Source organism: Oncorhynchus mykiss, chromosome 19 (assembly GCF_057628025.1).
Source record: "Oncorhynchus mykiss isolate SJ-2025 chromosome 19, ASM5762802v1, whole genome shotgun sequence".
In the NCBI taxonomy this organism is placed as follows: domain Eukaryota; kingdom Metazoa; phylum Chordata; class Actinopteri; order Salmoniformes; family Salmonidae; genus Oncorhynchus; species Oncorhynchus mykiss.
The window spans coordinates 14,497,911-14,519,017 of record NC_143040.1 but is presented as its reverse complement, the minus strand read 5'-3'; the positions used below and the strand labels follow the sequence as shown (position 1 = coordinate 14,519,017).

Here is a 21,107-nt window from a genome sequence, read left to right as displayed (position 1 = left end):
ATAGTGCCAACACGAACGAAAAGCGAGTTCGACAGACATAGCTAATTAACCTGGTAAATGTTAGCTAGTGTGCTAGAATGAAATGACAGTGGAGCCAAATCTGTTCTAAATTAAAACGAAACCCTTCTGTCTGTGGTGGAACCTTTGAATTGCTGGTGGCCGTTTGGTTCCGGACAGCTGACGAGGTTGCCCCGGTAATATACCGTAAACACTTATCTGCCTCCTTAATTTCACCAACTTTGAATACTTGTGTTATACATGCAAAATAATAAAATTAAACGACAGGTTGAAAAAAATCTTTATTCCTCTCAGAAAGCAACATATTGGGTTGACAAACCTTTAAAAAAAAATACTGTTACTGAAACCCCTGATGAGTCAAGAAAAATATAATTTCCTTCCTTTTGATCAACTGTTCTTCCACAATCCTTGCTGTCCAGATTTTAAAAAATTAAAAAAAGTTTATATACATGAAAAGGGAAAATCCAATGTTGCTAAAGCAAATCAATATTCAAAACAACACACAATTTCAGGTAACACAATACACCCTAAAATCAATTAAGACCGGTGTTATACAGGTGGTTGGTGGCACCTTAATTGTGGAGGATGGGCTTGTGGTAATGGCTGGAGTGGAATAGTAGCAAATTACATTCTATTATGAGCCATCCTCCCGTCAGACTCCTCTGGATGGTTTGTCGGGACTTATGGTTTATTTGCAAAGCTGATGGTTGTGGCTAGATGGATAAGCTAAACCTAACTATCCCTTTTCTTAACCTCATTCTCCTAACCTGCTACATTAGTCTTTCTAACCTGCTAATTAATTAGATCCTCCATTACAGCAACACTGGCAGCTTCAGAGCAAAGTGAAATCACAAGGCACAGAGTTATTGAATTGGTGCAATTTCACACAACAGCCCCCCCCTCTAAATGAAATGCTAATTAGTTGCTAATGTGGATCATAAACTACAAATACCATGATGATCTGGAATGCCGAATCAAGGCAAGGGTAAGAATCTCTAGAATAACTATCTAATGTTAGCTAAATGTAGTAATGAATAATATTTAAAATTGACAATCCATACCTTCTGGGAATGCTATAAAATCCAAAGGTTACAGGCAGAGTTAGAAAGTGTGCTGTCAGAAGTATTACAATGTAAATAAATGTTGAACAATGGAGACAGAAAAAACGGTGGAGTTTGAGGCAGGGGCTGAGGGGGGTGTGAGCAGTTAGGTCTGGGCATGGTCATTATTTTTTTTTAAACCATACAAAACAATGTATCATGACTGGAATGTGGCTGGTCCACCATTAGAGGGTGTTTTTCGAGCTGGTGTCTTTTGAGAAGGTACTGTCTTTCAAAGTCCTCATTGCACTCGGAGCATCTGAAGGGCCGGTCTCCCTTGTAAACAGTGCACTTGTGCGTATCGCGACCCTGGCGTTCTTTGAACGTCTTGCCACATCCTGAGCACCAGTAGTCTTCTCCAATGTGTTTACGTTCATGGGTGTCCCGCGATTTAGGATATACAAACATCATTCCACACACACAGCAACTGCAGGGTTTTTCACTTTTCTCCTCAACTCTATTTTCTGGGTCGACAGTCTGCTCCACCATTAGAGAGTGTTTTTCCAGCTGGTGTCTTTTGAGATGGTACTGCCTTTGAAAGGCTTCACTGCACTCGGAACAGCTGAAGGGACGTTCTCCTTTGTAATCAATGCACTCGTGCGCGTCACGATCCCCGCGCTCCCTGAACATCTCACCACAGTTGGAGCACCAATAGTTTTTTCCAGCGTGACCACGCTCATGCCTGTCGCGAGATGTGGCCTGCCGGAAGGTTTTTTCGCACACAGAGCAACTGTAGGTTTTCATTGTGTGTTTGGATCGCTGGTGTCTGTTCAAGTAATTCTGAAACTTGAATTTCTCACCACAGATATCGCAGCTAAAGGGCAGCCCTGTGTGTGTTATCATGTGACTTGTCATTCTGTGTTTTTTTCTCTCGGTCTTTCCACATATTTCACAGCTGTACCTTTTATTACATTTCTTCTTCGTGGGTGCTGGAGCATCCTCAGCTGACACCAGCAATGGAATCTGTTCTCTCTTGAAGTCATCGAGTCCAAGTTCTCTGGATCCCCCAGAGGCTTGACTTCTCTCTTCCTCATCATTTTCTCCTGTGATATTCTGGTTGGCCTTGTGAGTGTCTGGAATATCCTTGCCATAACCTGAAAAGGAAGTACATTTCACAGGGTACATTTCACAGGGATATTTCTCAGTGACAAATACAGAAGCTAAGAATAACTCATGCTGCAGAGTTGTGATTTTTGTATTAAACATATTAAAATAATAGCGTCAATTGACCTTGAGACTCCATGTCGTCATCATCCATTTCCTCCTGTTTTATGACAGGTGGTGCAGGCCATGTCTCCACCCCCTTCCAAAAGACAACCAATGCTGTTATTAAACTGATCCTACAGCAACAATTACACCAACACTAGCATTTTTTTAAATTACAAAAACAGGGGGAATGACACAAATTATGGAATATATTTTACACAAATGTTTTCAGAAGGGCATTTATGTTTAAGGAGCCCTAAACGTATTATCATCTGTAGCCTAGACAGTATAGAGCTTACCTAGGTGTCATTCAAAGCCTGCTACACAGGACTTGAAACTTTGCATGGTTTTCAATGACATCTGGCTGGGAGTAGCCAGTGCAGTTCTGAGACATTTCTAAAATCGACAGCCAAACCACAAGCTAAACTCACCATGTCTGTCATCTGACCAAAAGCCTGTGATGGCTGTTCTTCCTCTGGTACCAGTGACAGTGGACCTTGGTCTTCAACAGTAAGGTGACCTTCTAGCCAAAGACCATTGGCCTCTTGTTCATTGAGGATTTGCTCCACGACTGGGAAGTCTCTCAAACCTGTTGGGGAAGCTAACATACAAATACAGATTTTCAAAAAAAATTGTTCAACACAAAACTGAGATATCGAGGCTCAGATTTTCCAAACATAGTGGACACATGCAATCATTACTCATGGCAGGATGGCGTAACTACGTTTTTCTGAGAACTAGATTGCATTTGCAACCAATGTGTCTCAGATTACCTCCAACATAAGGACAAAAATCCGCAGGCAACTTGTAAAATACAGTTTATTCAACAATCTGACTTGTGATGGGACTGTTAACAAAAAGTGAGCATAACGATACATGTTAGAGACGAGAGAGGAGTCTCCCGGAATCGTTGAGGCTAGTTAACGTTACTGTCCAGACTTGGAGTTTGAGCGTCCCCCAGACATGCGACTATTAGATATCCTCTTCGACCGGGAGATGTGTAACGTTAGTTACTGTAGGCTTCAAGTGAGTAAGTGACATGGCTAGCTAATTGTAGGCAAGCTTCCTACAAACACAGCCTATACGCATAACCAACGTAACTAGCTTTGACTCACCTGGTTTTTGAATTATCTCCATGCAGTTCGCTGGCTTCTCCTTCTCGATGTTATTTGCAATCGCCTGTAACTTTATCGAACTTTGATTTTGTTCTTGCAACATTTCCACTCGAAGAGCAGCATACGTTTCTCCCATAAGTTGGCAGATGTCTTGCACGGCTTTTTCTGTCAAAGCTTCCATAATGGAGGCAACACGAGAACCAAAAGCGAGTTCGAAAGACATGGCTACAAAACTCACTAACCACGCGAAGTTTGCAGTGTTAAGTTACTGTTGGAGTGTTTGAATTGCTGATAGACGTTTGGTTCCGGACAACTGACGAGGTTGCACCGGTGATATACCATAAACACTCGTTTATCTGCCTCCTCGATTTGCTAAATAAAACCAAACGATACAGGTTTTTACACTTTTATTCCTCTCAATAAACAAGAACATATCGAGTTGACAAACCTTTAAAAAATAAATGCTGTTACTGAAACCACAGTCACAAATATTTCTCAATTCCATTTTTATTAACAACTCTAATACAACCCTTTCTGTCAAGACGTTTTCAGGCCATAGATTGTTGTAATGTTTGAGTCACTCATATCGCATTAACACACTCATTTGGCTAAATGTATAGAATACGAAAAATGAGCTTTAAACCTGCAAAATTCTCCCCGCCATCAAGGGAAGTGTGAACAGAGAAATATACTTAGAAAATAGAAGTGGGGCACAGGATGTTCCACAATGTTGGAAGGGGGGGGGGGGGGGGGTCTGGGTTTGGGAACCCCTGACATAGCTGATGGTTGTGGCTAGACGGAGTAGACCTACAGCTCCATCTATTTGTTGACAACTGTAGCATTTTGGTTAAGCCTAACTCTAACCCTTTTCTTAACCTACTACGTTAATTATCCTAACCGGCTGCGTTAGTTCTCCTAACCTGCTATGTAAACAAACCACAAGTCCAGACAAATCATCAGTATACCCACAAGTGTGTCCTGAAGTAGACAGTTTATTGATCCCCTCGCCTCTCTTTGGAAGTCACCCTCGGGAGTTGACAACAACACGTGACAACGGAGGGCCCTCCGAGTGAGTTGGTAGGGGTGAGGGGGTGGTTTGGGAATCAGTCTATTCACGTTAAATGCTGCATATTTTGGATCAATCGGAAATGTAATTTGAAACGTGAAGCACGCTGTAACAGTCCAGATCGAATCTAGGCCCAACATGAGCATTAAAGATGGCTGTAAAACATTATCCAGGTGCCTGAAGTTAGTTGTGCAGTAAAGGTCAGAGATGCGATATCCTGCCTGTGTGGGGTTGAATCTCAGTCCCATCACTGTTCTACACACTATTTCCAACGCTATCCGTCACCCCTTCGTTCAAATCCATGTCTATCCTTTTTGTACTGAACAAAACAACTTAATTCAGTTGAAGCCATTTCACTTGTGTCAACTTAACCTGAGTTTGTTACTGGAACTTTTCCACCTAACGTACTCGTATCGGCCTTAGGGTCATTGTCATTTGAAGGCTGTGCTCCCTGTACTACCGTCGCAGTATCATGACCGGGACGTGTCTGGTCCAACATTAGAGGGTGTTTTTCCAGCCGGTGTCTTTTGAGATGGTACTGCCTTTCAAAGTCCTCATTGCACTCTGAGCATCTGAAGGGTCGGTCTCGCTTGTAAACAGTGCACTTGTGCTCATCGCGATCCCCTCGCTCCTTGAACGTCTTGTCACATCCTGAGCACCAGAAGTCTTCTCCAATGTGTTTGCATTCATGGTTGTCACGCATTTTAGGAAATACAAACCTCATTCCACACATAGAGCAACTGTATGGTTCTATTTTCTCCTCAACACTCTTGTGTTTTCCTTGATGTTTGGCTAAACAGGTGTGGCTCTTAAAATTCTCACCACAGACATCACAACTAAAGGGCTTCTTTGTGTGTATTAACTTGTGTCTGTTAATGTTGCCTTTATTCATAATAATCATACCACATATGTCACAGGTGAAACGCGTGGGTGCCTCAGTCTCAGAACTCTCCGCTAACTCAAACAACTGACTCTGTTGGTCCTCAATGTCCTTGGACTCAGGTTCTGGGTCGACTGTCTGGTCCACTAATAGAGGGTGTTTTTCCAGCTGGTGTTGTTTGAGATGGTACTGCCTTTCAAAGTCCTCATTGCACTCGGAGCATCTGACGGGCTGGTCTCCTTTGTAAACAATGCACTCGTGCTCCTGACGCTCCTTGAACTTCTTGCCACAGTCTGAACAACAATAGTCTTCTCCAATATGTTTGCGCTCATGGTTGTTGCGCATTTTAGAATACACAAACATCATTCCGCACACAGTGCAACTGTAGGGTTTTTCTACTTTCTCCTCAACTTTCGCGTGTTTGCCCTGATGTCGGGTGAATTGGGCTTTGCGCTTAAAATTCTCACCACAGATATCGCAACTAAAGGGCTTCTTTGTGTGTGTTAACATGTGTCTGTTGATGTTGCCTTTATTCATAATAGTCATTCCACATATGTCACAGGTGAAATGTGTGGGTGCCTCAGAACTCTCAGATTCAAACTGACTCTGTTGGTCCTCAATGTCCTTGGACTCAGGTTCTGGTTCGACAGTCTGCTCCACCATTAGAGAGTGTTTTTCTAGCTGGTGTTTTTTGAGATGGTACTGCCTTTCAAAGTCCTTGTTGCACTCGGAGCAGCTGAAGGGCCGGTCTCCCTTGTAAACAATGCACTCATGTGTGTCGCGTTCCTGGCGCTCCTTGAATGTCTCGCCACAGTCTGAGCACCAATAGTTTTTTCCAGTGTGACCACGCTCATGTGTGTCGCGAGATGTGACCTGCATGAACGTTTTTCCGCACACAGAGCAACTGTAGATGATCCCTGTGTAGTGATTGAAGCGCTTGTGTCTGGTCAATAATTTCTGACACTGGAATTTCTCGCCACAGATATCGCAGTTAAAGGGCAACCCTGTGTGCTTTCGCATGTGACTCGTCATTCTGGCTTTCTTGTTCTCAGTCTTTCCACATATTTCACAGGTGTACCTTTTATCATATTTCTTCTTTATGGGTGGAGCAGCATCCTCAGCTGACACCAGCAACGGACTCGGTTCCGTCTTGAAGTCGTCAAGTCCATGTTCTTTGGATCCCCCAGATGATTGACTTCTCTCTTGCTCGTCACTTTCTCCTGTGATATTCTGATTGGCCCAGTGTGTCACTGGAATCCACTTGTCGTACGCTGAAGAGGAAGTCAACAACAACACACAGTGACTATAATTGTTACAAGTTAGTGTAGTTGAGCTAGTCTGTGCTTTTGTATTGAACATAGATTAGAGTAAAAGATGAAACTGACCTTGAGACTCCATGTCGTCGTCATCCATTTCCTCCTGTTTGATGACCGGTGGTGCAGGCCATGTCTCCACCCCCTTCCAAAAGACAGCCTTTAATTAAACTAGTAATCATAAATAAAACAATAACACTAACACTATCTTGGTCATTTTAATTTTTTAAAAATCATTTAAAAAAAATCAATAGAAAACATTACAGGGGGAATAACACCAAAATAATGGAATATGTTGAACACATCATGGAATGCACTGAGTGTACAAGACATTAAGAACACCTTCCTAATATTGAGTTGTACCCCCTTTTGCCCTCAGAACAGCCTGATTTGTCGGGTAATGGACTCTAGATTGTGTGGAAAGCGTTCCACGGGGATGCTGGCCCATGTTGACTTCAATGCTTCCAATGTGTCAAGTTGGCTGGATGTCCTTTGGGTGGTGGACCATTCTTGACACACATGGGAAACTGAAAAACCCAGCAGTGTTACAGTTCTTGACACATACCGGTGCGCCCAGCACCTACTACCATACCCCGTTCAAAAGCACTTAAATCTTTTGTCTTGCCCATTCACCCTCTGAATGACACACATACACAATCCATGTCTCAAGGCTTAAAAATACTTATTTAATCTGCATGCTCTCCTATATCTATATCTCGTGCCAAATCCGGTCCGTGGCACATTGGGTTGTCAAGTCATTTTGGCACGCTTCCATACAGCCCGCGATGCGCTGCACTACAAGTCACAGCAAGCACTGCCAACGTGCTGCACGCCAAACGGCAGTGCTTTGCCACACACACAGCCCTCATCCCAGACCCACAAACCAGCCAGTGCCTTGTCATATCATCACTAATGGCACTGACTGAATCATCTACCAGACCTTACATTTAAAACGTCTTGTAAGTTTGGGTTCCAATGGGTCATTGCTGCAGCCTACAGAAAATGTCATCCGAGGTGTCAAAATGTCAAAGGATTTGCACAGTTATAAATTACTAAAAGGAAAATAGTTCATACAAGCAAGTATAAATGACTCAAAGTCAAGTAACTACGAATCCTACAGTATATAACATATCTCACCTTGCGCTGCAACACTGCCTGGCTGGGGGCTGTGCGCACAATGAAAGTAAGGCATACAAGTTGGTCTAATTTACTTTAAACTAAAGTCTGCTTAAGTGAGACATTGTTTCTTGGATATTTACATTTTTTTCCACAAGGTAGGTTATTTTTTTTTCAATGTTTGCATTTCAACTTCCTAGGGAAAAGACAGCTGCTACTAGTCAGACTCACTCACAGGCACAAACATGACTCAAGTAGCATTATCACGGTAACCTCCCACCCTTAAAGGGCAAGGTGAAAACATTTGTCTCATCTATAATATTTTGGTTAAAAGATTCAGGTCGTATGAAATGAAATGAAAACAATACACCACTTTACTTCTTACTAGTAATACATTTGTTTCAAACATTACAAAGCATGCTCATCCATTTTCTTGGTTTTTGTTGGTGTAATTTTAAAGAGAATATTTTGGCTGGTAAAAAAAAATCTGAGTGGCTGGTAGATATTTAAATCTACCTTACAGTGGCTGGTGGACCAAAAAGTTCATTTTAGGCCCTGTTGACATCCCATCATGTTTAGGGAATGTATAAATATGCCCAGTTGCCCATGAGTTAAGCTACTATGGCTAGAATAACTCTCAGGGACCTTGAAAGAGGGGTCTAAAGGAGGGGGTTAAAGTATGTGTCTCTGTGTGATTCTGGAGCGGCACCCGAGACAGCATTTTCCACCACTATCAACAAATACATAAAATTATGTAATTTCTCATGGATAAATGTTGCACCCTTCCAGTAGAGTTCCAGACACTTGTAGAATATATTCCAAGGCGCATTGGAGGTGTTCTGGTGGCCCAACACCCTATTAACACAATATTTTCACATGTCTTTTATTTTGGCAGTTACCTGCCTCTACCTTTACAAAATCAGCAAACTCAACTCACCATGTCTGTTGTCTGACTAAGAGGCTGTGCTGGCTCCTCTCCTTCTGGTACCAGTGAGGGTGGACCTTCGTCTTCCACAGTAGGATCACCTTCTAGCCAAAGACCATTGGCCTCTTGTTCATTGAGGATTTGCTCGACAACTGGGAAGTTTCTCAAACCTGGCGGGGAAACGAACACAAATAAAGCTTGAGATTCTGAAAATGTTGGTTATACGAGACTGAAACTTAAAAAACATGTAGTGGAAATATGCAATCACCACCCATGATGGTAGATATGTATCGGATAAATATATTGTATTTGTAAAGCACCTTCACTAAAGCTAAATAAATTACATTAGGAGCACAGCAATAGGCCTACTGTAGCGCTGAAGGATCAGGCGACGTCATGAATAATAGCGCTCTCGGACTTTCATAAATAGGCGACTGCTAGCTAGCTAGGAGACATAGCTAGCTATTGTATATCTATCCCCACTTCCTATAGACAATTAGCATATAGGTATAACTATCGTAAGATATTTACTCTCACTGAGTTTATGAATGCGCTCCATGCAGTTCGCTGGATTCTCCACCCCTGTCCCATTCTCCATCTCCTGCAATTTTGTCCTCGAACTTTGATTTTGTTCATGCACCATTTCCACTCGAAGAGCAGCATAGGTTTCTCCCATAAGTTGACAGATGTCTTGCAAGGCTGTTGCTGTCAAAGTTTCCATAATGGAGGCAACACGACTACGAAAGGCGAGTTCGAAAGACATGGCTACAGGAGTTTACAGGAGTGAACTAGGAAATTAACTACTTGCGGAACAATTGAGTTGGTTTTAGCAGTTTCGTTCCGGACAGCTGACGAGGTTACCACCGCCACAAAGTCATAATTGGTTATATCGTAAAGAATTTTAAAAACGAAATTTGCTTTTTGGTCTTTATTTAAGGTTAGCAGTGTAGTTAATATTAGGATTAAAATACAATTTTAGAATAAATTGTAGAAATAGGCGGGATGTAGACTTTGCAGCTGTGGTAACTAGTGACGACCTTCATCGGCCTCCATTTTCCCGCAATATTTGTGTTGTATACAAAATAAGAAAAAAACGGATTTACATCAGAAGAATCTCAATTCCATAATTTATAATGAAAAATATAAACGTAGCATGTAGTGTTTCATGAGCTGAAAAATATCCCAGAAATTGTCCAGCTTTTCCAAAGAGCTTATTCCTCTAAAACTGTGCACACATTTGTTTTACATTCCTGTTTGTGAGCATTTCCCCTTGTCAAGATAATCCATCCACTTGACAGGTATGGTATATAAAAAAAAGTAGATTAAACAGCGTGGTTATTACACAGGTGCATCTTGTGCTGAGGACAATAAAAGGCCACTCTAAAATGTTTTGTTCCAACACAATGCCGCAGATGTCTCAAGTTCAGGGAGTATGCAATTGGCAGGCTGGCTGTAGGAATGTCAGAGCTGTTGTCAGATAATTTAATGTTCATTTCTCTACCATAAGCTGCCTTCCACGTTATTTTAGAGAATTTGGCAGTACATCCAACAAGCCTCACAACCGCAGACCATGTTGTGTAAGCACACCAGCCCAGGACCTCCACATCTAGTTTCTTCACCAGCGGGATTGTCTGTGACCAGTCACCCGGACAGCTGATGAAACTGTGGGTTTGCACAACTGAACAGTTTCTGCACAAACTGAACAGTTTCTGCACAAACTGTCAGAGACCGTCTCAGGGAAGCTCATCATCCTCACCAGGGTCTTGACCTGTCTGCAATTCTGCGAGGAAACCGACTTCAGTGGGCAAATGCTCAACTTCGATGGCCACTAGCAGGCTGTAGATATGTGCTCTTCACAGATGAATCCCGGTTTCAACTGAACCAGGCAGATAGCGTGTATTGCGTCATGTGGGCGAGTGGTTCGTCGATAAGAGTGGCGGTGAGGGTTTGTTATGGGCAGGCATAAACTACAGACAACACACACACACACAATTGCATTTTATCGATAGCTATTTGAATGCGGAGATACCGTGACGAGATCCTGAGGCCCATTGTCATGCCATTAATCCGCCGCCATCATCTCATGTTTCAGCATAATGCACAGCCCCATGTTGCAAGGATCTAAACATAATTCCATACTCCAGACATGTCACCCATTGAGCATGTTTGGGATGCTCTGGTTCGAAGTGTAAGACAGCATGCTCCAATTTCCACCAACTTCACACAACCATTGAAGGGGAGTGGGACAACATTCAACAGCTGGATCAACATGTGAAGGAGATGTCTCACTGCATTAGGCAAATGGTGGTCACACCAGATACTGACTGGTCTTCTGATCCACACCCCTACTTTGTTTTTTTTTTTTTTTTTTTACATATAGTGAAATGTACTAAATGTATGCATATCTGTATTTCCAGTTATGTGACATCCATAGATCAGGGCCTAATGAATGTATTTCAATTGACTGATTTATTATCATCTACAACAATTGCTGTCCAGATTGAATTACGTTTTATTGACAAACCATGATGAAACTTGTCAATAAAGCAATACACAACTGCTGTAGTGTATTTTACAAATAAAACAAGTAAACACATCTCAATTCACATATCTATGTAAGTGGTATAGTGCCGTTTGTTTTTGTTAGGTGCGGGAGCCAACCCCCAAAAAGTGAATTACATAATTTTACAATCAAAGTTTGTACTGACAGATGTAACCTAATGCACACAATGCATTCTCCAACTGCAACATCTGCCCTATGCTCACACTCTCTCACTAAAATGTAATACCCTCAAATACCAAGTTCGGTATATCTAATTTACAAATAGGCCATCAGTGTCATTGGTGAACGATAATTATTTGAGTTTTACCGGTGAAATGTCCAAACTGCATCTGCATGACAATCATTTGATCTCAATCAGCTTCATGGGGATACGCACTTAGATCTTCTTGAGTTACTGTTTCAGGAGCGAAATAGAGCAGATGGTGATACTACTAACTTATATTCTCAAATTGCAAAAAGGGCGGGAGCGCTGCTCCCTTGCGCTCCGGCGGCACCACTCCCCTGGTCTTTGTTAAGCAGCCTTACTCGAATCTCCTTGACTCTTGAGGACTCCTTTGCCTTCCCCACGTCGATACCGTACACGGTGGTCTGGATGAATGTGTAGAAGTTACACAACGCTTCATGGTAGGACACACTGAAGACATAGTGTGCCTTAAAGAGCTCGTCAAAAGCTGCCACTGATGTTTGGGCCTTGCATGGGATGGCCTTCTGGTCAACGACGATGTAAAACTTCTGAAGGCTGTTCTTCCTTTCACCGACACAGAGGAGGAAGGGCTGCTGCTCATATCCAACTGTCTCAAGGAAGGTCACCATACTTGTCCCTACCTGAGGAAAAGAGTACAAGACAACAGTAAATAACATGTTCCACAATCCCGAGGGCAGACCACATGACCACTAGCTAGGTAGCCTAGCACAGTGGTTCCCAACTCCAGTACCTTCAACAGTACACATTTTATTGTAGCACTGGACAAGCACACCTGAAACATGTCAACTAATCATCAAGCCGTTAAGATGAATCAAGTGAGTTTGTCGGGGGATGCAACGTGTGCTGTTGAGGGTACTTGAGTTGGGAAACACTGGCCCAGCGGTTAGAGGTGAATAAGCAGGCAGAGGGTTGCCAGTTCCATTCTAGATGCCATTGCCTGCCGTTGTGCCCACGGGCACTTTACTTCCCACAACAGCAGCTCCCCAGGCACCCAGTCTTTCAGCGGGGTTGGGTTAAAAGCGAAAGTCAAATTTCGGTTGGACCTTATATGCAATTGACCAATAAAGTGATCATAATCTTAATCTAAGCAACCTAGCGATGAGGGTTTAGTTTAACTATATTTTCACTCAAATATGAGCTCAGAGTTTCATGAAATGGATGGTTATCCTATTTACATGGGATATAATTGACTTTGGCTACACCTCTGGAGAACATTATGTGAAACTGTCATAAAGCTCCTGTTAACCCCAGGGGAGGGGTTAACAGGAGCTCTGTATTGTTAACAACTACTGTCCTAAAGAAAGGTGCACAAACCTTCATAAATCTAACCAGATGGTCAGCAGCTTGAGAGGTACGGATCTTTGCGGTCTTTGGGCCCTTTGAGGTCGGGGGTAGGAGATGCAGAAGCAACAAAATGGCTGCCAAGTCACTCTCCCATCCTAATTTTTCAGTGGAAAACAAGAAATGCTCAGTAAAAGCTCACATGCCAGTTTCACTCTGACAATGTATGGTCAAGTTAGAAAAGTCATTGGAAATACCAAAGAACATATTTGAGTTCTGCACTAGTACCATAATCATTGGATTCCTGCTGAGCAGATGAGAGGAGGTCTTCCACAGGTTCGCTGAAGGGAAGGGTTTTGCAATCTGCGATGACCCTGGGTTTGAAAAATGTTGGCCACTTCGCCATAAATGTCCCAGAAACCACCTCTCCGAAAAGTCTGGTGAAATCTTGGTTAATCTGAATTACATTTAACAACAAAAACATTCCAAATTAATTATCTTTCCACTTTCTTTTAAAATCACCAAAACATTATGAATTCTATTCATACAGTCTTACCAAGCCTGTAGTGTCAAGGAATCTGGGGAAGACATCTAGGACAGTTGAGGACTTCCCCGGATCATGAACCACCTGCTGTCTGTATTGGAACGTCGCCATCATCTTCTCTCGAACCAGTGACTCATTAGTTGTTGTATGCTGAAGCACAGATATCGCCTCTCTGCATTCATCCCCCGAAAGTTGCTCAACAGCTGAAGGGCAACTTCGCTGAGCCTTGGGACCATTTTGATAGGTGGGCTTGGTTCTCTTCTTGGTCTTACATGACGTGTTGCGCCCCACTGTCTTTATTCTCCAGGCCAGGTAACCAGACCCACTAGCTGCATCGTAATATTTTTCCTGTCAATCAATAAGAAAACAGTTTTAAAAAAAGATGAACGCCGTTTTAATGTCCTGGAACATTTGGCCAGGTATCCCGAGAGAGAATTCAGTCCTACATTTATACTTACATAGCCATGCTCTGAATCTGGATCATTCAAGTAGGGGAATAAAGTCACAATCCCCAGGGCGTAGTTGGTGCGGACACTTGATGGGGGGATCCTCCTTCAAGGAAGATTACAAAAAATATGTAAATAAAATGTTTTAAATAAAATACTGTTTTATGTTTTAATGTGTATTGTATGCATCCACCCATCAGTACATAGGAAGTTCCATCAGGAAATGAACAGTTATTTGAAGTGATGTGCCTAGTTAAATAGGTTGAATAAAACATTTAAAAAAATTGACGTTTTGTCAGCCCCGCTACATGGTTTGATCTAAAGCTGTGGAAACCCACCAGTATGAACACACAGGTACTCGAAGTAAACAGCTTTGGTCATCACACATTACATATTTTCTTTTTACTTTTACCCCCTTTTTCTCCCCAATTCCGTGGTATCCAATTGTTAGTGGTTACTGTCTTGTCTCATCGCTGAAGGTCGAGAGCCATGCATCCTCCGAAACACAACCCAACCAAGCCGCACTGCTTCTTAACACAGTGTGCATCCAACCCGGAAGCCAGCTGCACCAATGTGTCGGAGGAAACACCGTACACATGGCGACCTGGTCAGCATGCACTGCGCCCGGCCCACCACAGGAGTCGCTAGTGTGTGATGAGACAAGGATATCCCTGCCGGCCAAACCCTCCCTAACCCAGACGACGCTAGGCCAATGGGCCTCCCGGTCGCGGCCGGCTGCGACAGAGCCTGGGCTCGAACCCAGAGTCTCTGGTGGAATAGCTAGCACTGCGACCACTGCGCCACCCGGTAGGCCCTGTCATCACACATTTCTAACACATTGAATTATTCACGTACCCATGATTTTCCATCATGTCGGCCACAATAATGTTCACCATCAGTCTCCGTGTGCTATCCGTAAGACCTTTGGTTTTCCCATACTCCTGGAACACCTTTTCTCCACCTGGCTTTGAGTGAAGGATGGCACTGATCATCTAGAAAAACACATCAAAACAATGGACGCCTTGTGATCAGTCGAGCATCTTCAAGGTACTGGTAATGGACAAGAAGACAAGGGTATGAAAATAGGCGGAACAGAAACAGCTACACATGTTTTAAAGTAATATCACTAACGCGCTAGTAGTGGAGCTACCAGCAGCATTTTACACAACTCACATCTCTTGCTGCATTTTGGTCTGTAGGTTCATCAGTCAGACGTCTTTTTCGTGCCTTGGATTTTTCCAGAGTTAAAGCTGATCCAGAGGAATCAGACCCAACTGAGCAGATCAAGACCTCAGACATGGACACTTGTTCATCTGAAAGATTACAAAGATGTAACTTTCAGGGAAAATTCTGCAAAAAAACTCCCTACCATTACTACTATTTGCTAAAGAGCTCTAACTACAATCTGATGGACATTACAAAAACAACCCAACAATGATTTACCAAATGTCTCGATCAACTGATAACAGATGAGTGAAATTAGCAAAGAATTGGGATAATATTGTGCAGGAGTAACTTAGCTGTGCCTTTGCATTCATCACCTAACAGTTCCTCAACAGCTGAAGGGGAACTGTGTTGAGCCTTTGGACCATTTTGATAGGTGGACTTGGTTCTCCTCTTGGTCTTACATGATTTGTTGCGCCCCACTGTCTTTATTCTCCAGGTCAGATAACCAGACCCAGTAGCTGCGTCGTAATATTGTTCCTGTCAATCAAAAAAGGAAACAGTTCAAAATGATCAACACCATTTAATTTAACATCCTGGAACTGTAGGCCTGGTATCCGCTGAGAGAGAATTCAGTCCTCCGTTCATACTTACATAACCATGCTCTGAATCTGGATCATTCAAGTAGGGGAATAAAGTCACAATCCCCAGGGCGTAGTTGGTGCGGACACTTGATGGGGGGATCCTACTTTGAGGAAGATAAAATATAACAGTAACAATTCTAGTAAAAGCGATAATCAGCGATTCATTTCTCAGCAAAACTGAAGCCCCACCACATGTTGTGATCTAAAGCGGAGGGATGTCTCTAGGGAAACCCCCTCGGTATCAACAGACAGGCTTGTATTCTACATACAGGGAATGCATGCATGACTGGTGTTTCAGACCTAAAATCACAATGCCACAACAATGGAGCTTGTGTCAAAGGGCACCCTAAAGTGAAAGCTTTTAAGATGTTTTCATACCTCAAAAGTACACTACTGTCGAGCCATGTTTCCATTCTGAACCATTGGTTTGTAGATACAGTAACTATACCTCAAAATGAACGGAAAGAATTGGCAACAAAAATCTATCAAGCAATGGTGTGGACATACAGTATATTGACAGTAGTCTGCTTTTAAGGTCTGAAAACATCTAGCAGACTTTCATTTTGAGGTGTCTAATACCTTTAAGTTTGACAAATCATACACTGTTAAATATTATACCATTTGTCATGATACGTACCCATGATTTTCCATCATGTCGGCCACAATAATGTTCACCATCAGTCTCCGTGTGCTATCCGTAAGACCTTTGGTTTTCCCATACTCCTGGAACACCTTTTCTCCACCTGGCTTTGAGTGAAGGATGGCACTGATCATCTAGAAAAACACATCAAAACAATGGACGCCTTGTGATCAGTCGTGCATCTTCAAGGCAGTGGTAATGGGCAACATTTTACACAACTCACATCTCTTGCTGCATTTCTGTCTGTGGGTTCATCAGTCAGACCTCTTTTCCTTGCCTTGGCTTCATCCAGAGTTATAGTTGAACTGATAGAGACATCAGAGTGCGTGAGCTCATGTGTGTTGAGAGATTTGATGTAGGTGAACCCTTTCCCACACACAGTGCAACTGTAGGTTTTCACGGTGTTGTGTTTGTGCCGCTGGTGCCTGGTCAAGCCGCTCTGACACTGGAATTTCTCACCGCAGATATCGCAGCGGAAACGTGGCTTCCCAGTGTGTTCTAACATGCGTGCTTTATACTTTGTCTTTATGGGTGTCACAGCATCCTCAGCTGACACCAGCAACGGACTCTGTTCTCTCTTGAAGTCGTTGAGTCCAAGTTCTCTGGATCCCCCAGAGGCTTGACTTCTCTCTTCCTCATCACTTTCTCCTGTGATATTCTGGCTTGCCTTGGGAGTCTCTGGAATCCACTCGCCGTAACCTGGAAATGAAAAAAAAACGTATACATAAACTTGGAAGTCAATCAATCCGCTGACATTGACACAATGGACAAATGTAATGATTTATTATTGAATTAATAAGGGCGACCAAGAAAAATTAATCGGTTCAATTTAAGGCCAAGCGGCAAACAATAATGTCCTACACTAGGGATGGGGTGTGAGCATGCTGGTCTGGGCAGATGAGATGTAGTCTGTTTGTGTGTCTAAGTTGTTGTTCGCACACACACACACACACACACACTTGTTTTTGGAATAGATTTTTTTTAAATGGACATTACAAAAATAAATGCATATAATTATGACAAATACACAATGTAATACAAGGGAAATAAAATACTTTACATCCTGATTGAAAATAGTTGCTTCAACTAACCTTCCGATTCCAAATCATCATCAGCCATTTCCTCCTGTTTGATGAGCCATACTGGCCATGGTACCTTCCAAAAGACAACGTCATTATTGATGAATCGCGTTCTAAACTACAACCAGTTATGTTGGGGATGCAACAACAACACAAACATCTCGTGTGGTGGTCCTCACTACAACCAGTTATGTTGGGGATGCAACAACAACACAAACATCTCGTGTGGTGGTCCTCACTACAGCCAGTTATGTTGGGGATGCAACAACAACACAAACATCTCGTGTGGTGGTCCTCACTACAGCCAGTTATGTTGGGGATGCAACAACAACACAAACATCTCGTGTGGTGGTCCTCACTACAGCCAGTTATGTTGGGGATGCAACAACAACACAAACATCTCGTGTGGTGGTCCTCACTACAGCCAGTTATGTTGGGGATGCAACAACAACACAAACATCTCGTGTGGTGGTCCTCACTACAGCCAGTTATGTTGGGGGTGCAACAACAACACAAACATCTCGTGTGGTGGTCCTCACTACAGCCAGTTATGTTGGGGATGCAACAACAACACAAACATCTCGTGTGGTGGTCCTCACTACAACCAGTTATGTTGGGGATGCAACAACAACACAAACATCTCGTGTGGTGGTCCTCACTTACAAAGTAGGTGGGACAAACCAAACTGAATTTACCGTGTCTGTAATCTGACCAGGGGGCTGTGATGGCTCTTGTCTCTCCGTATCTGGCACCGGTGATGCTAGGCCTTCAAAAACAGCACCGTCTTCTAGCCAATGATAGTTGGCCTCTTGTTTATTCAGGATCTGCCCCACGATTGGAAAGTTTCCCAAACTTGGTGGGCAAACTAACATACAAGTAATGAAAATAGACGCATTAATGATTTTTTTTAAAAACATTTTTTTTACAGACAACGCTATAGTGGTGGTTTAGCACTCTGGGGTTATTGCGTGTTATAAACTGGGTGGTTCAAGCCCTGAATGTTGATTTGCTGACAGCCATGGTATTTCAGACCGTACACTGAACATTTATATTTAGTGCTGTAATTACGTTGGAAACCAGTTTATAATAGCAATAAGGCACCTCAGGTGTTTGTGGCACTGCGATGCGTTGTGCAGAAGAACAGCCCTTAGCCGTGGTATATTGGCAATATACCACACCCCTTCGTACATTATTGCATAATTAAACCATGGATGTACACCAGACGCTAAAATGTGTGTTGTACACTAAATAGCTAACTGTTAACATCTCACCAGGTTTTGAAAAGTTATTGGGGCAGTTCGCTGGCTTCTCCATCATTGTCTCTTTTTTATTTTGTTCTTGCAACATTTCCACTCGAAGAGCAGCATAGCTTTCTCCCATAAATTGACAGATTTCTTGCACGACTGTTGCTGTCAAAGCTTCCATAATGGAGGTGACGCGACAACGAAAAGCGAGTTCGTGCGACATGGTTACCAAGTAGACTACAACAATCAATCTAATTTGTTCCTACTGTGATGTGAGAAAGCTACAGTGAACATCTTCTTTGTTATCAGATGGTGGCTTCACCTTTTCACACCTCTTCACCTCCTCCGGAAGTTTTCTTTGGATTAATTCCGGACAGCTGACGAGGTTGGGCGGGCCGGTGAAATACCGTAAATACACGTTTAGATACGCCCTTGAGTCTAGCAGCTTCTTACATATTTTGTTGAATTTATTTGATACTCAAAATATTAATACAAAATTTCCCAACAGCATAAGTGGCGTTTTTTCTCTCTCCCACTAAACAAAAACAAGACAAACTGCCTGAACAAACTTTCAAACATTCTCATCCTCTTGATCTTATGAGCTGCTATGTACCTTTCTACAGCTATAACATTCTAAGCTAAATAACTTGATTATAACAGCCTAGATTTGAACCACCATTGTTTGGTGTGAGTGAGTGGAGCATGATTCCCCAGCTTTTCAACATACTTTGTACAATAGTCAACTTTAACAAGTTATGGAGACTGCAAGAAATGTTCAAAATAACAAAATGTTTATAGTTTTCCTCCCCAATTGTTTGTTGTGCTTGTTTGCAAGACCAGCACTCAGGCCTTGGAAATGGAACTGGCAGCCAGGTCATAACCGTAACCCAATAAACTGAAGGGTCAGATTAACAAATGCAATTTTCTCCATTTGTATGGTAAAAAATATATACAACATGAATGTACAAGATTTGTTATAAAAAAATATATAATAGAATTCAGCCATCAATTAAGTAGTTGATGCATGAAGCCTATATCCTGAAATCCAGAACCTGTTTTGCTAACATTCTACTCCTTATACTCTTTTTCTTGGCCAAATTGTTTTGACAAAAGGCAAAAGCACAAACAGATCTGGGATCAGGCTAGAATGCCTCTGTTTGCAAAGCAGGCATCTACCAGGAATCAGGGTGTTTTCTGTTCATGTGTGCTCGCATGTTCTTCATGGTCACCGGACGCCCACATATGGTGCAGGTGGCGGTCAGTCTCCGCCTGGTCCCTTCAGCATGTTTCATGGTGCCGTGTTGTTGTGCCACAGACACAGGATCTGATTGTGCTCCCTCCAATGGAGTGGCTATCTCCGGGTGTTTCCTCAGCAGGTGCTGCTTCAAGTTCTTTCTCAGGAGCACAAAGCCACAGTGATCACACATAGTCGTCAGAGTCCTATAGGCTGGACTATGAGGCAGTTGGATATGGGTGGTGATTTTAATACGCTGGTTTACAGCAGACGTGGGCAGTACAGCATGCGTAGAGGGCAGTGCAGCTGATGAAACAGGAGCTGAAGCCCCTTGACACAACAGCAGATGACTTGTCATGGCATCCCTCCTGATGATAGTTCTCTCACACTGGGGGCAGTGATAATGGCCATCTGTCCTACAGTCCAAATTGCATTTACAAATCTTTTTATCTAGAAAAATGAGACGGAAATGAGTAAAGCACATCTTGACAAGAATGATAATACAATCTACCAGACTACATGGTTAAAACATCCGCACACCTTTGAAAGACACTGCATTTTTCAGGTGCACATCAACATGGCGCTGTAATCCTGAGCGTTTGGTTGGTTTAAAGCTGAGACAAAGTGGACAGTGGAACAATTTGCAGCAGGTTGTGCATCTTGTGAGTGATAGTAGAGAATTGACAGGAACAATCGAATGGTGCACCTGTAACAAATAACTTCAGGTCAGTAAAAAAATAACGAGATCGGCTAATTGTGGGGCTTAACAGAGTTCTATGGTGCCATATTTATTGGAGCATCAATTAAAGTGTATGCAGAAAGGATAGGATTATATTAAGGATTAGGGGTAAGGCGTATTAATATACAAAATACATATATCTGACATCACACACAAACAACCACGGACAATAACACATTACTGGCTCCAACGCAACACACTGTGGATAGCAAATATCATGGAATGTTCACATATATTCAATGTCCCAAACATATGCAAGCAAAGCCACCAGCCAGCCAACTCACGTTAGCCAGCCCAGCCAACTCACGTTAGCCAGCCCAGCCAACTCACGTTAGCCAGCCCAGCCAACTCACGTTAGCCAGCCCAGCCAACTCACGTTAGCCAGCCCAGCCAACTCACGTTAGCCAGCCCAGCCAACTCACGTTAGCCAGCCAACTCTTAGTACAAGTTAGCTATCTAGATATGAAACGTTAAATTATGCTTCTTATTTGTATTAACATTAAGAAGTTGCATTGTTTACCTTGGTATTGTCCGTACATGTCGTTGAAACGTATAATTTGCTATGAAATGTGAGTATAATTCATA

General features: G+C 42.7%; 3 protein-coding genes across 14 annotated transcripts; all 3 read right to left on the bottom strand.

The window, feature by feature from the left end:
• Positions 1 to 281: 281 nt before the first annotated feature.
• Positions 282 to 3,766, bottom strand: LOC149975087 (uncharacterized). Its single transcript, XM_090210208.1, has 4 exons — positions 3,440 to 3,766; positions 2,756 to 2,925; positions 2,349 to 2,421; positions 282 to 2,212 (listed from the first exon to the last, which is right to left on the bottom strand). The coding sequence occupies exons 1-4, from the start codon at positions 3,660 to 3,662 to the stop codon at positions 1,254 to 1,256; spliced, it is 1,425 nt and encodes a 474-aa protein (XP_090066334.1). The 5' UTR covers positions 3,663 to 3,766; the 3' UTR covers positions 282 to 1,253.
• Positions 3,767 to 3,831: 65 nt separating this feature from the next.
• On the bottom strand, positions 3,832 to 9,581 carry LOC110534749 (uncharacterized). Of its 2 annotated transcripts, none has more exons than XM_090210187.1 (4): positions 9,277 to 9,581; positions 8,752 to 8,909; positions 6,771 to 6,843; positions 3,832 to 6,656 (listed from the first exon to the last, which is right to left on the bottom strand). In XM_090210187.1, the coding sequence occupies exons 1-4, from the start codon at positions 9,500 to 9,502 to the stop codon at positions 4,873 to 4,875; spliced, it is 2,241 nt and encodes a 746-aa protein (XP_090066313.1). In that variant the 5' UTR covers positions 9,503 to 9,581; the 3' UTR covers positions 3,832 to 4,872. The 2 variants fall into 2 exon arrangements, with proteins under 2 accessions (XP_090066313.1, XP_090066312.1); XM_090210186.1 differs by having other exon boundaries at positions 9,271 to 9,580.
• A 1,646-nt stretch (positions 9,582 to 11,227) lies between these two features.
• LOC110534744 (uncharacterized) lies at positions 11,228 to 18,934 on the bottom strand. Of its 11 annotated transcripts, none has more exons than XM_090210174.1 (14): positions 18,577 to 18,934; positions 18,001 to 18,170; positions 17,318 to 17,381; positions 16,450 to 16,925; positions 16,224 to 16,360; positions 15,597 to 15,690; positions 15,320 to 15,482; positions 14,952 to 15,091; positions 14,634 to 14,770; positions 13,791 to 13,884; positions 13,345 to 13,680; positions 13,077 to 13,245; positions 12,822 to 12,946; positions 11,228 to 12,127 (listed from the first exon to the last, which is right to left on the bottom strand). In XM_090210174.1, exons 1-14 carry the CDS (start codon positions 18,770 to 18,772, stop codon positions 11,747 to 11,749), a joined length of 2,682 nt encoding a protein of 893 aa, XP_090066300.1. In that variant the 5' UTR covers positions 18,773 to 18,934; the 3' UTR covers positions 11,228 to 11,746. The 11 variants fall into 11 exon arrangements, with proteins under 11 accessions (XP_090066300.1, XP_090066302.1, XP_090066305.1 ...); XM_090210176.1 differs by having other exon boundaries at positions 13,791 to 13,881; XM_090210179.1 differs by having other exon boundaries at positions 15,407 to 15,482.
• Positions 18,935 to 21,107: the final 2,173 nt, after the last annotated feature.

What these genes read in the sequence shown, in the direction of transcription:
- LOC149975087 (XM_090210208.1), bottom strand. Translation starts at nt 3,662, where the DNA reads ATGTCTTTCGAACTCGCTTTTGGTTCTCGTGTTGCCTCCATTATGGAA. An exon ending in GGAGATAATTCAAAAACCAG is followed by an intron (nt 2,926 to 3,439) that starts GTGAGTCAAAGC and finishes TTTGTATGTTAG; the next exon opens with CTTCCCCAACAGGTTTGAGA. An exon ending in TTGGTCAGATGACAGACATG is followed by an intron (nt 2,422 to 2,755) that starts GTGAGTTTAGCT and finishes GTCTTTTGGAAG; the next exon opens with GGGGTGGAGACATGGCCTGC.
- LOC110534749 (XM_090210186.1), bottom strand. Translation starts at nt 9,502, where the DNA reads ATGTCTTTCGAACTCGCCTTTCGTAGTCGTGTTGCCTCCATTATGGAA. An exon ending in CATTCATAAACTCAGTGAGA is followed by an intron (nt 8,910 to 9,270) that starts GTAAATATCTTA and finishes TTTCCCCGCCAG; the next exon opens with GTTTGAGAAACTTCCCAGTT. An exon ending in CGACGACATGGAGTCTCAAG is followed by an intron (nt 6,657 to 6,770) that starts GTCAGTTTCATC and finishes CTTCCTCTTCAG; the next exon opens with CGTACGACAAGTGGATTCCA.
- LOC110534744 (XM_090210174.1), bottom strand. Translation starts at nt 18,772, where the DNA reads ATGTCGCACGAACTCGCTTTTCGTTGTCGCGTCACCTCCATTATGGAA. An exon ending in CAATAACTTTTCAAAACCTG is followed by an intron (nt 18,171 to 18,576) that starts GTGAGATGTTAA and finishes CTTGTATGTTAG; the next exon opens with TTTGCCCACCAAGTTTGGGA. An exon ending in AGCTGTTGAGGAACTGTTAG is followed by an intron (nt 15,092 to 15,319) that starts GTGATGAATGCA and finishes GTAATCTTTCAG; the next exon opens with ATGAACAAGTGTCCATGTCT.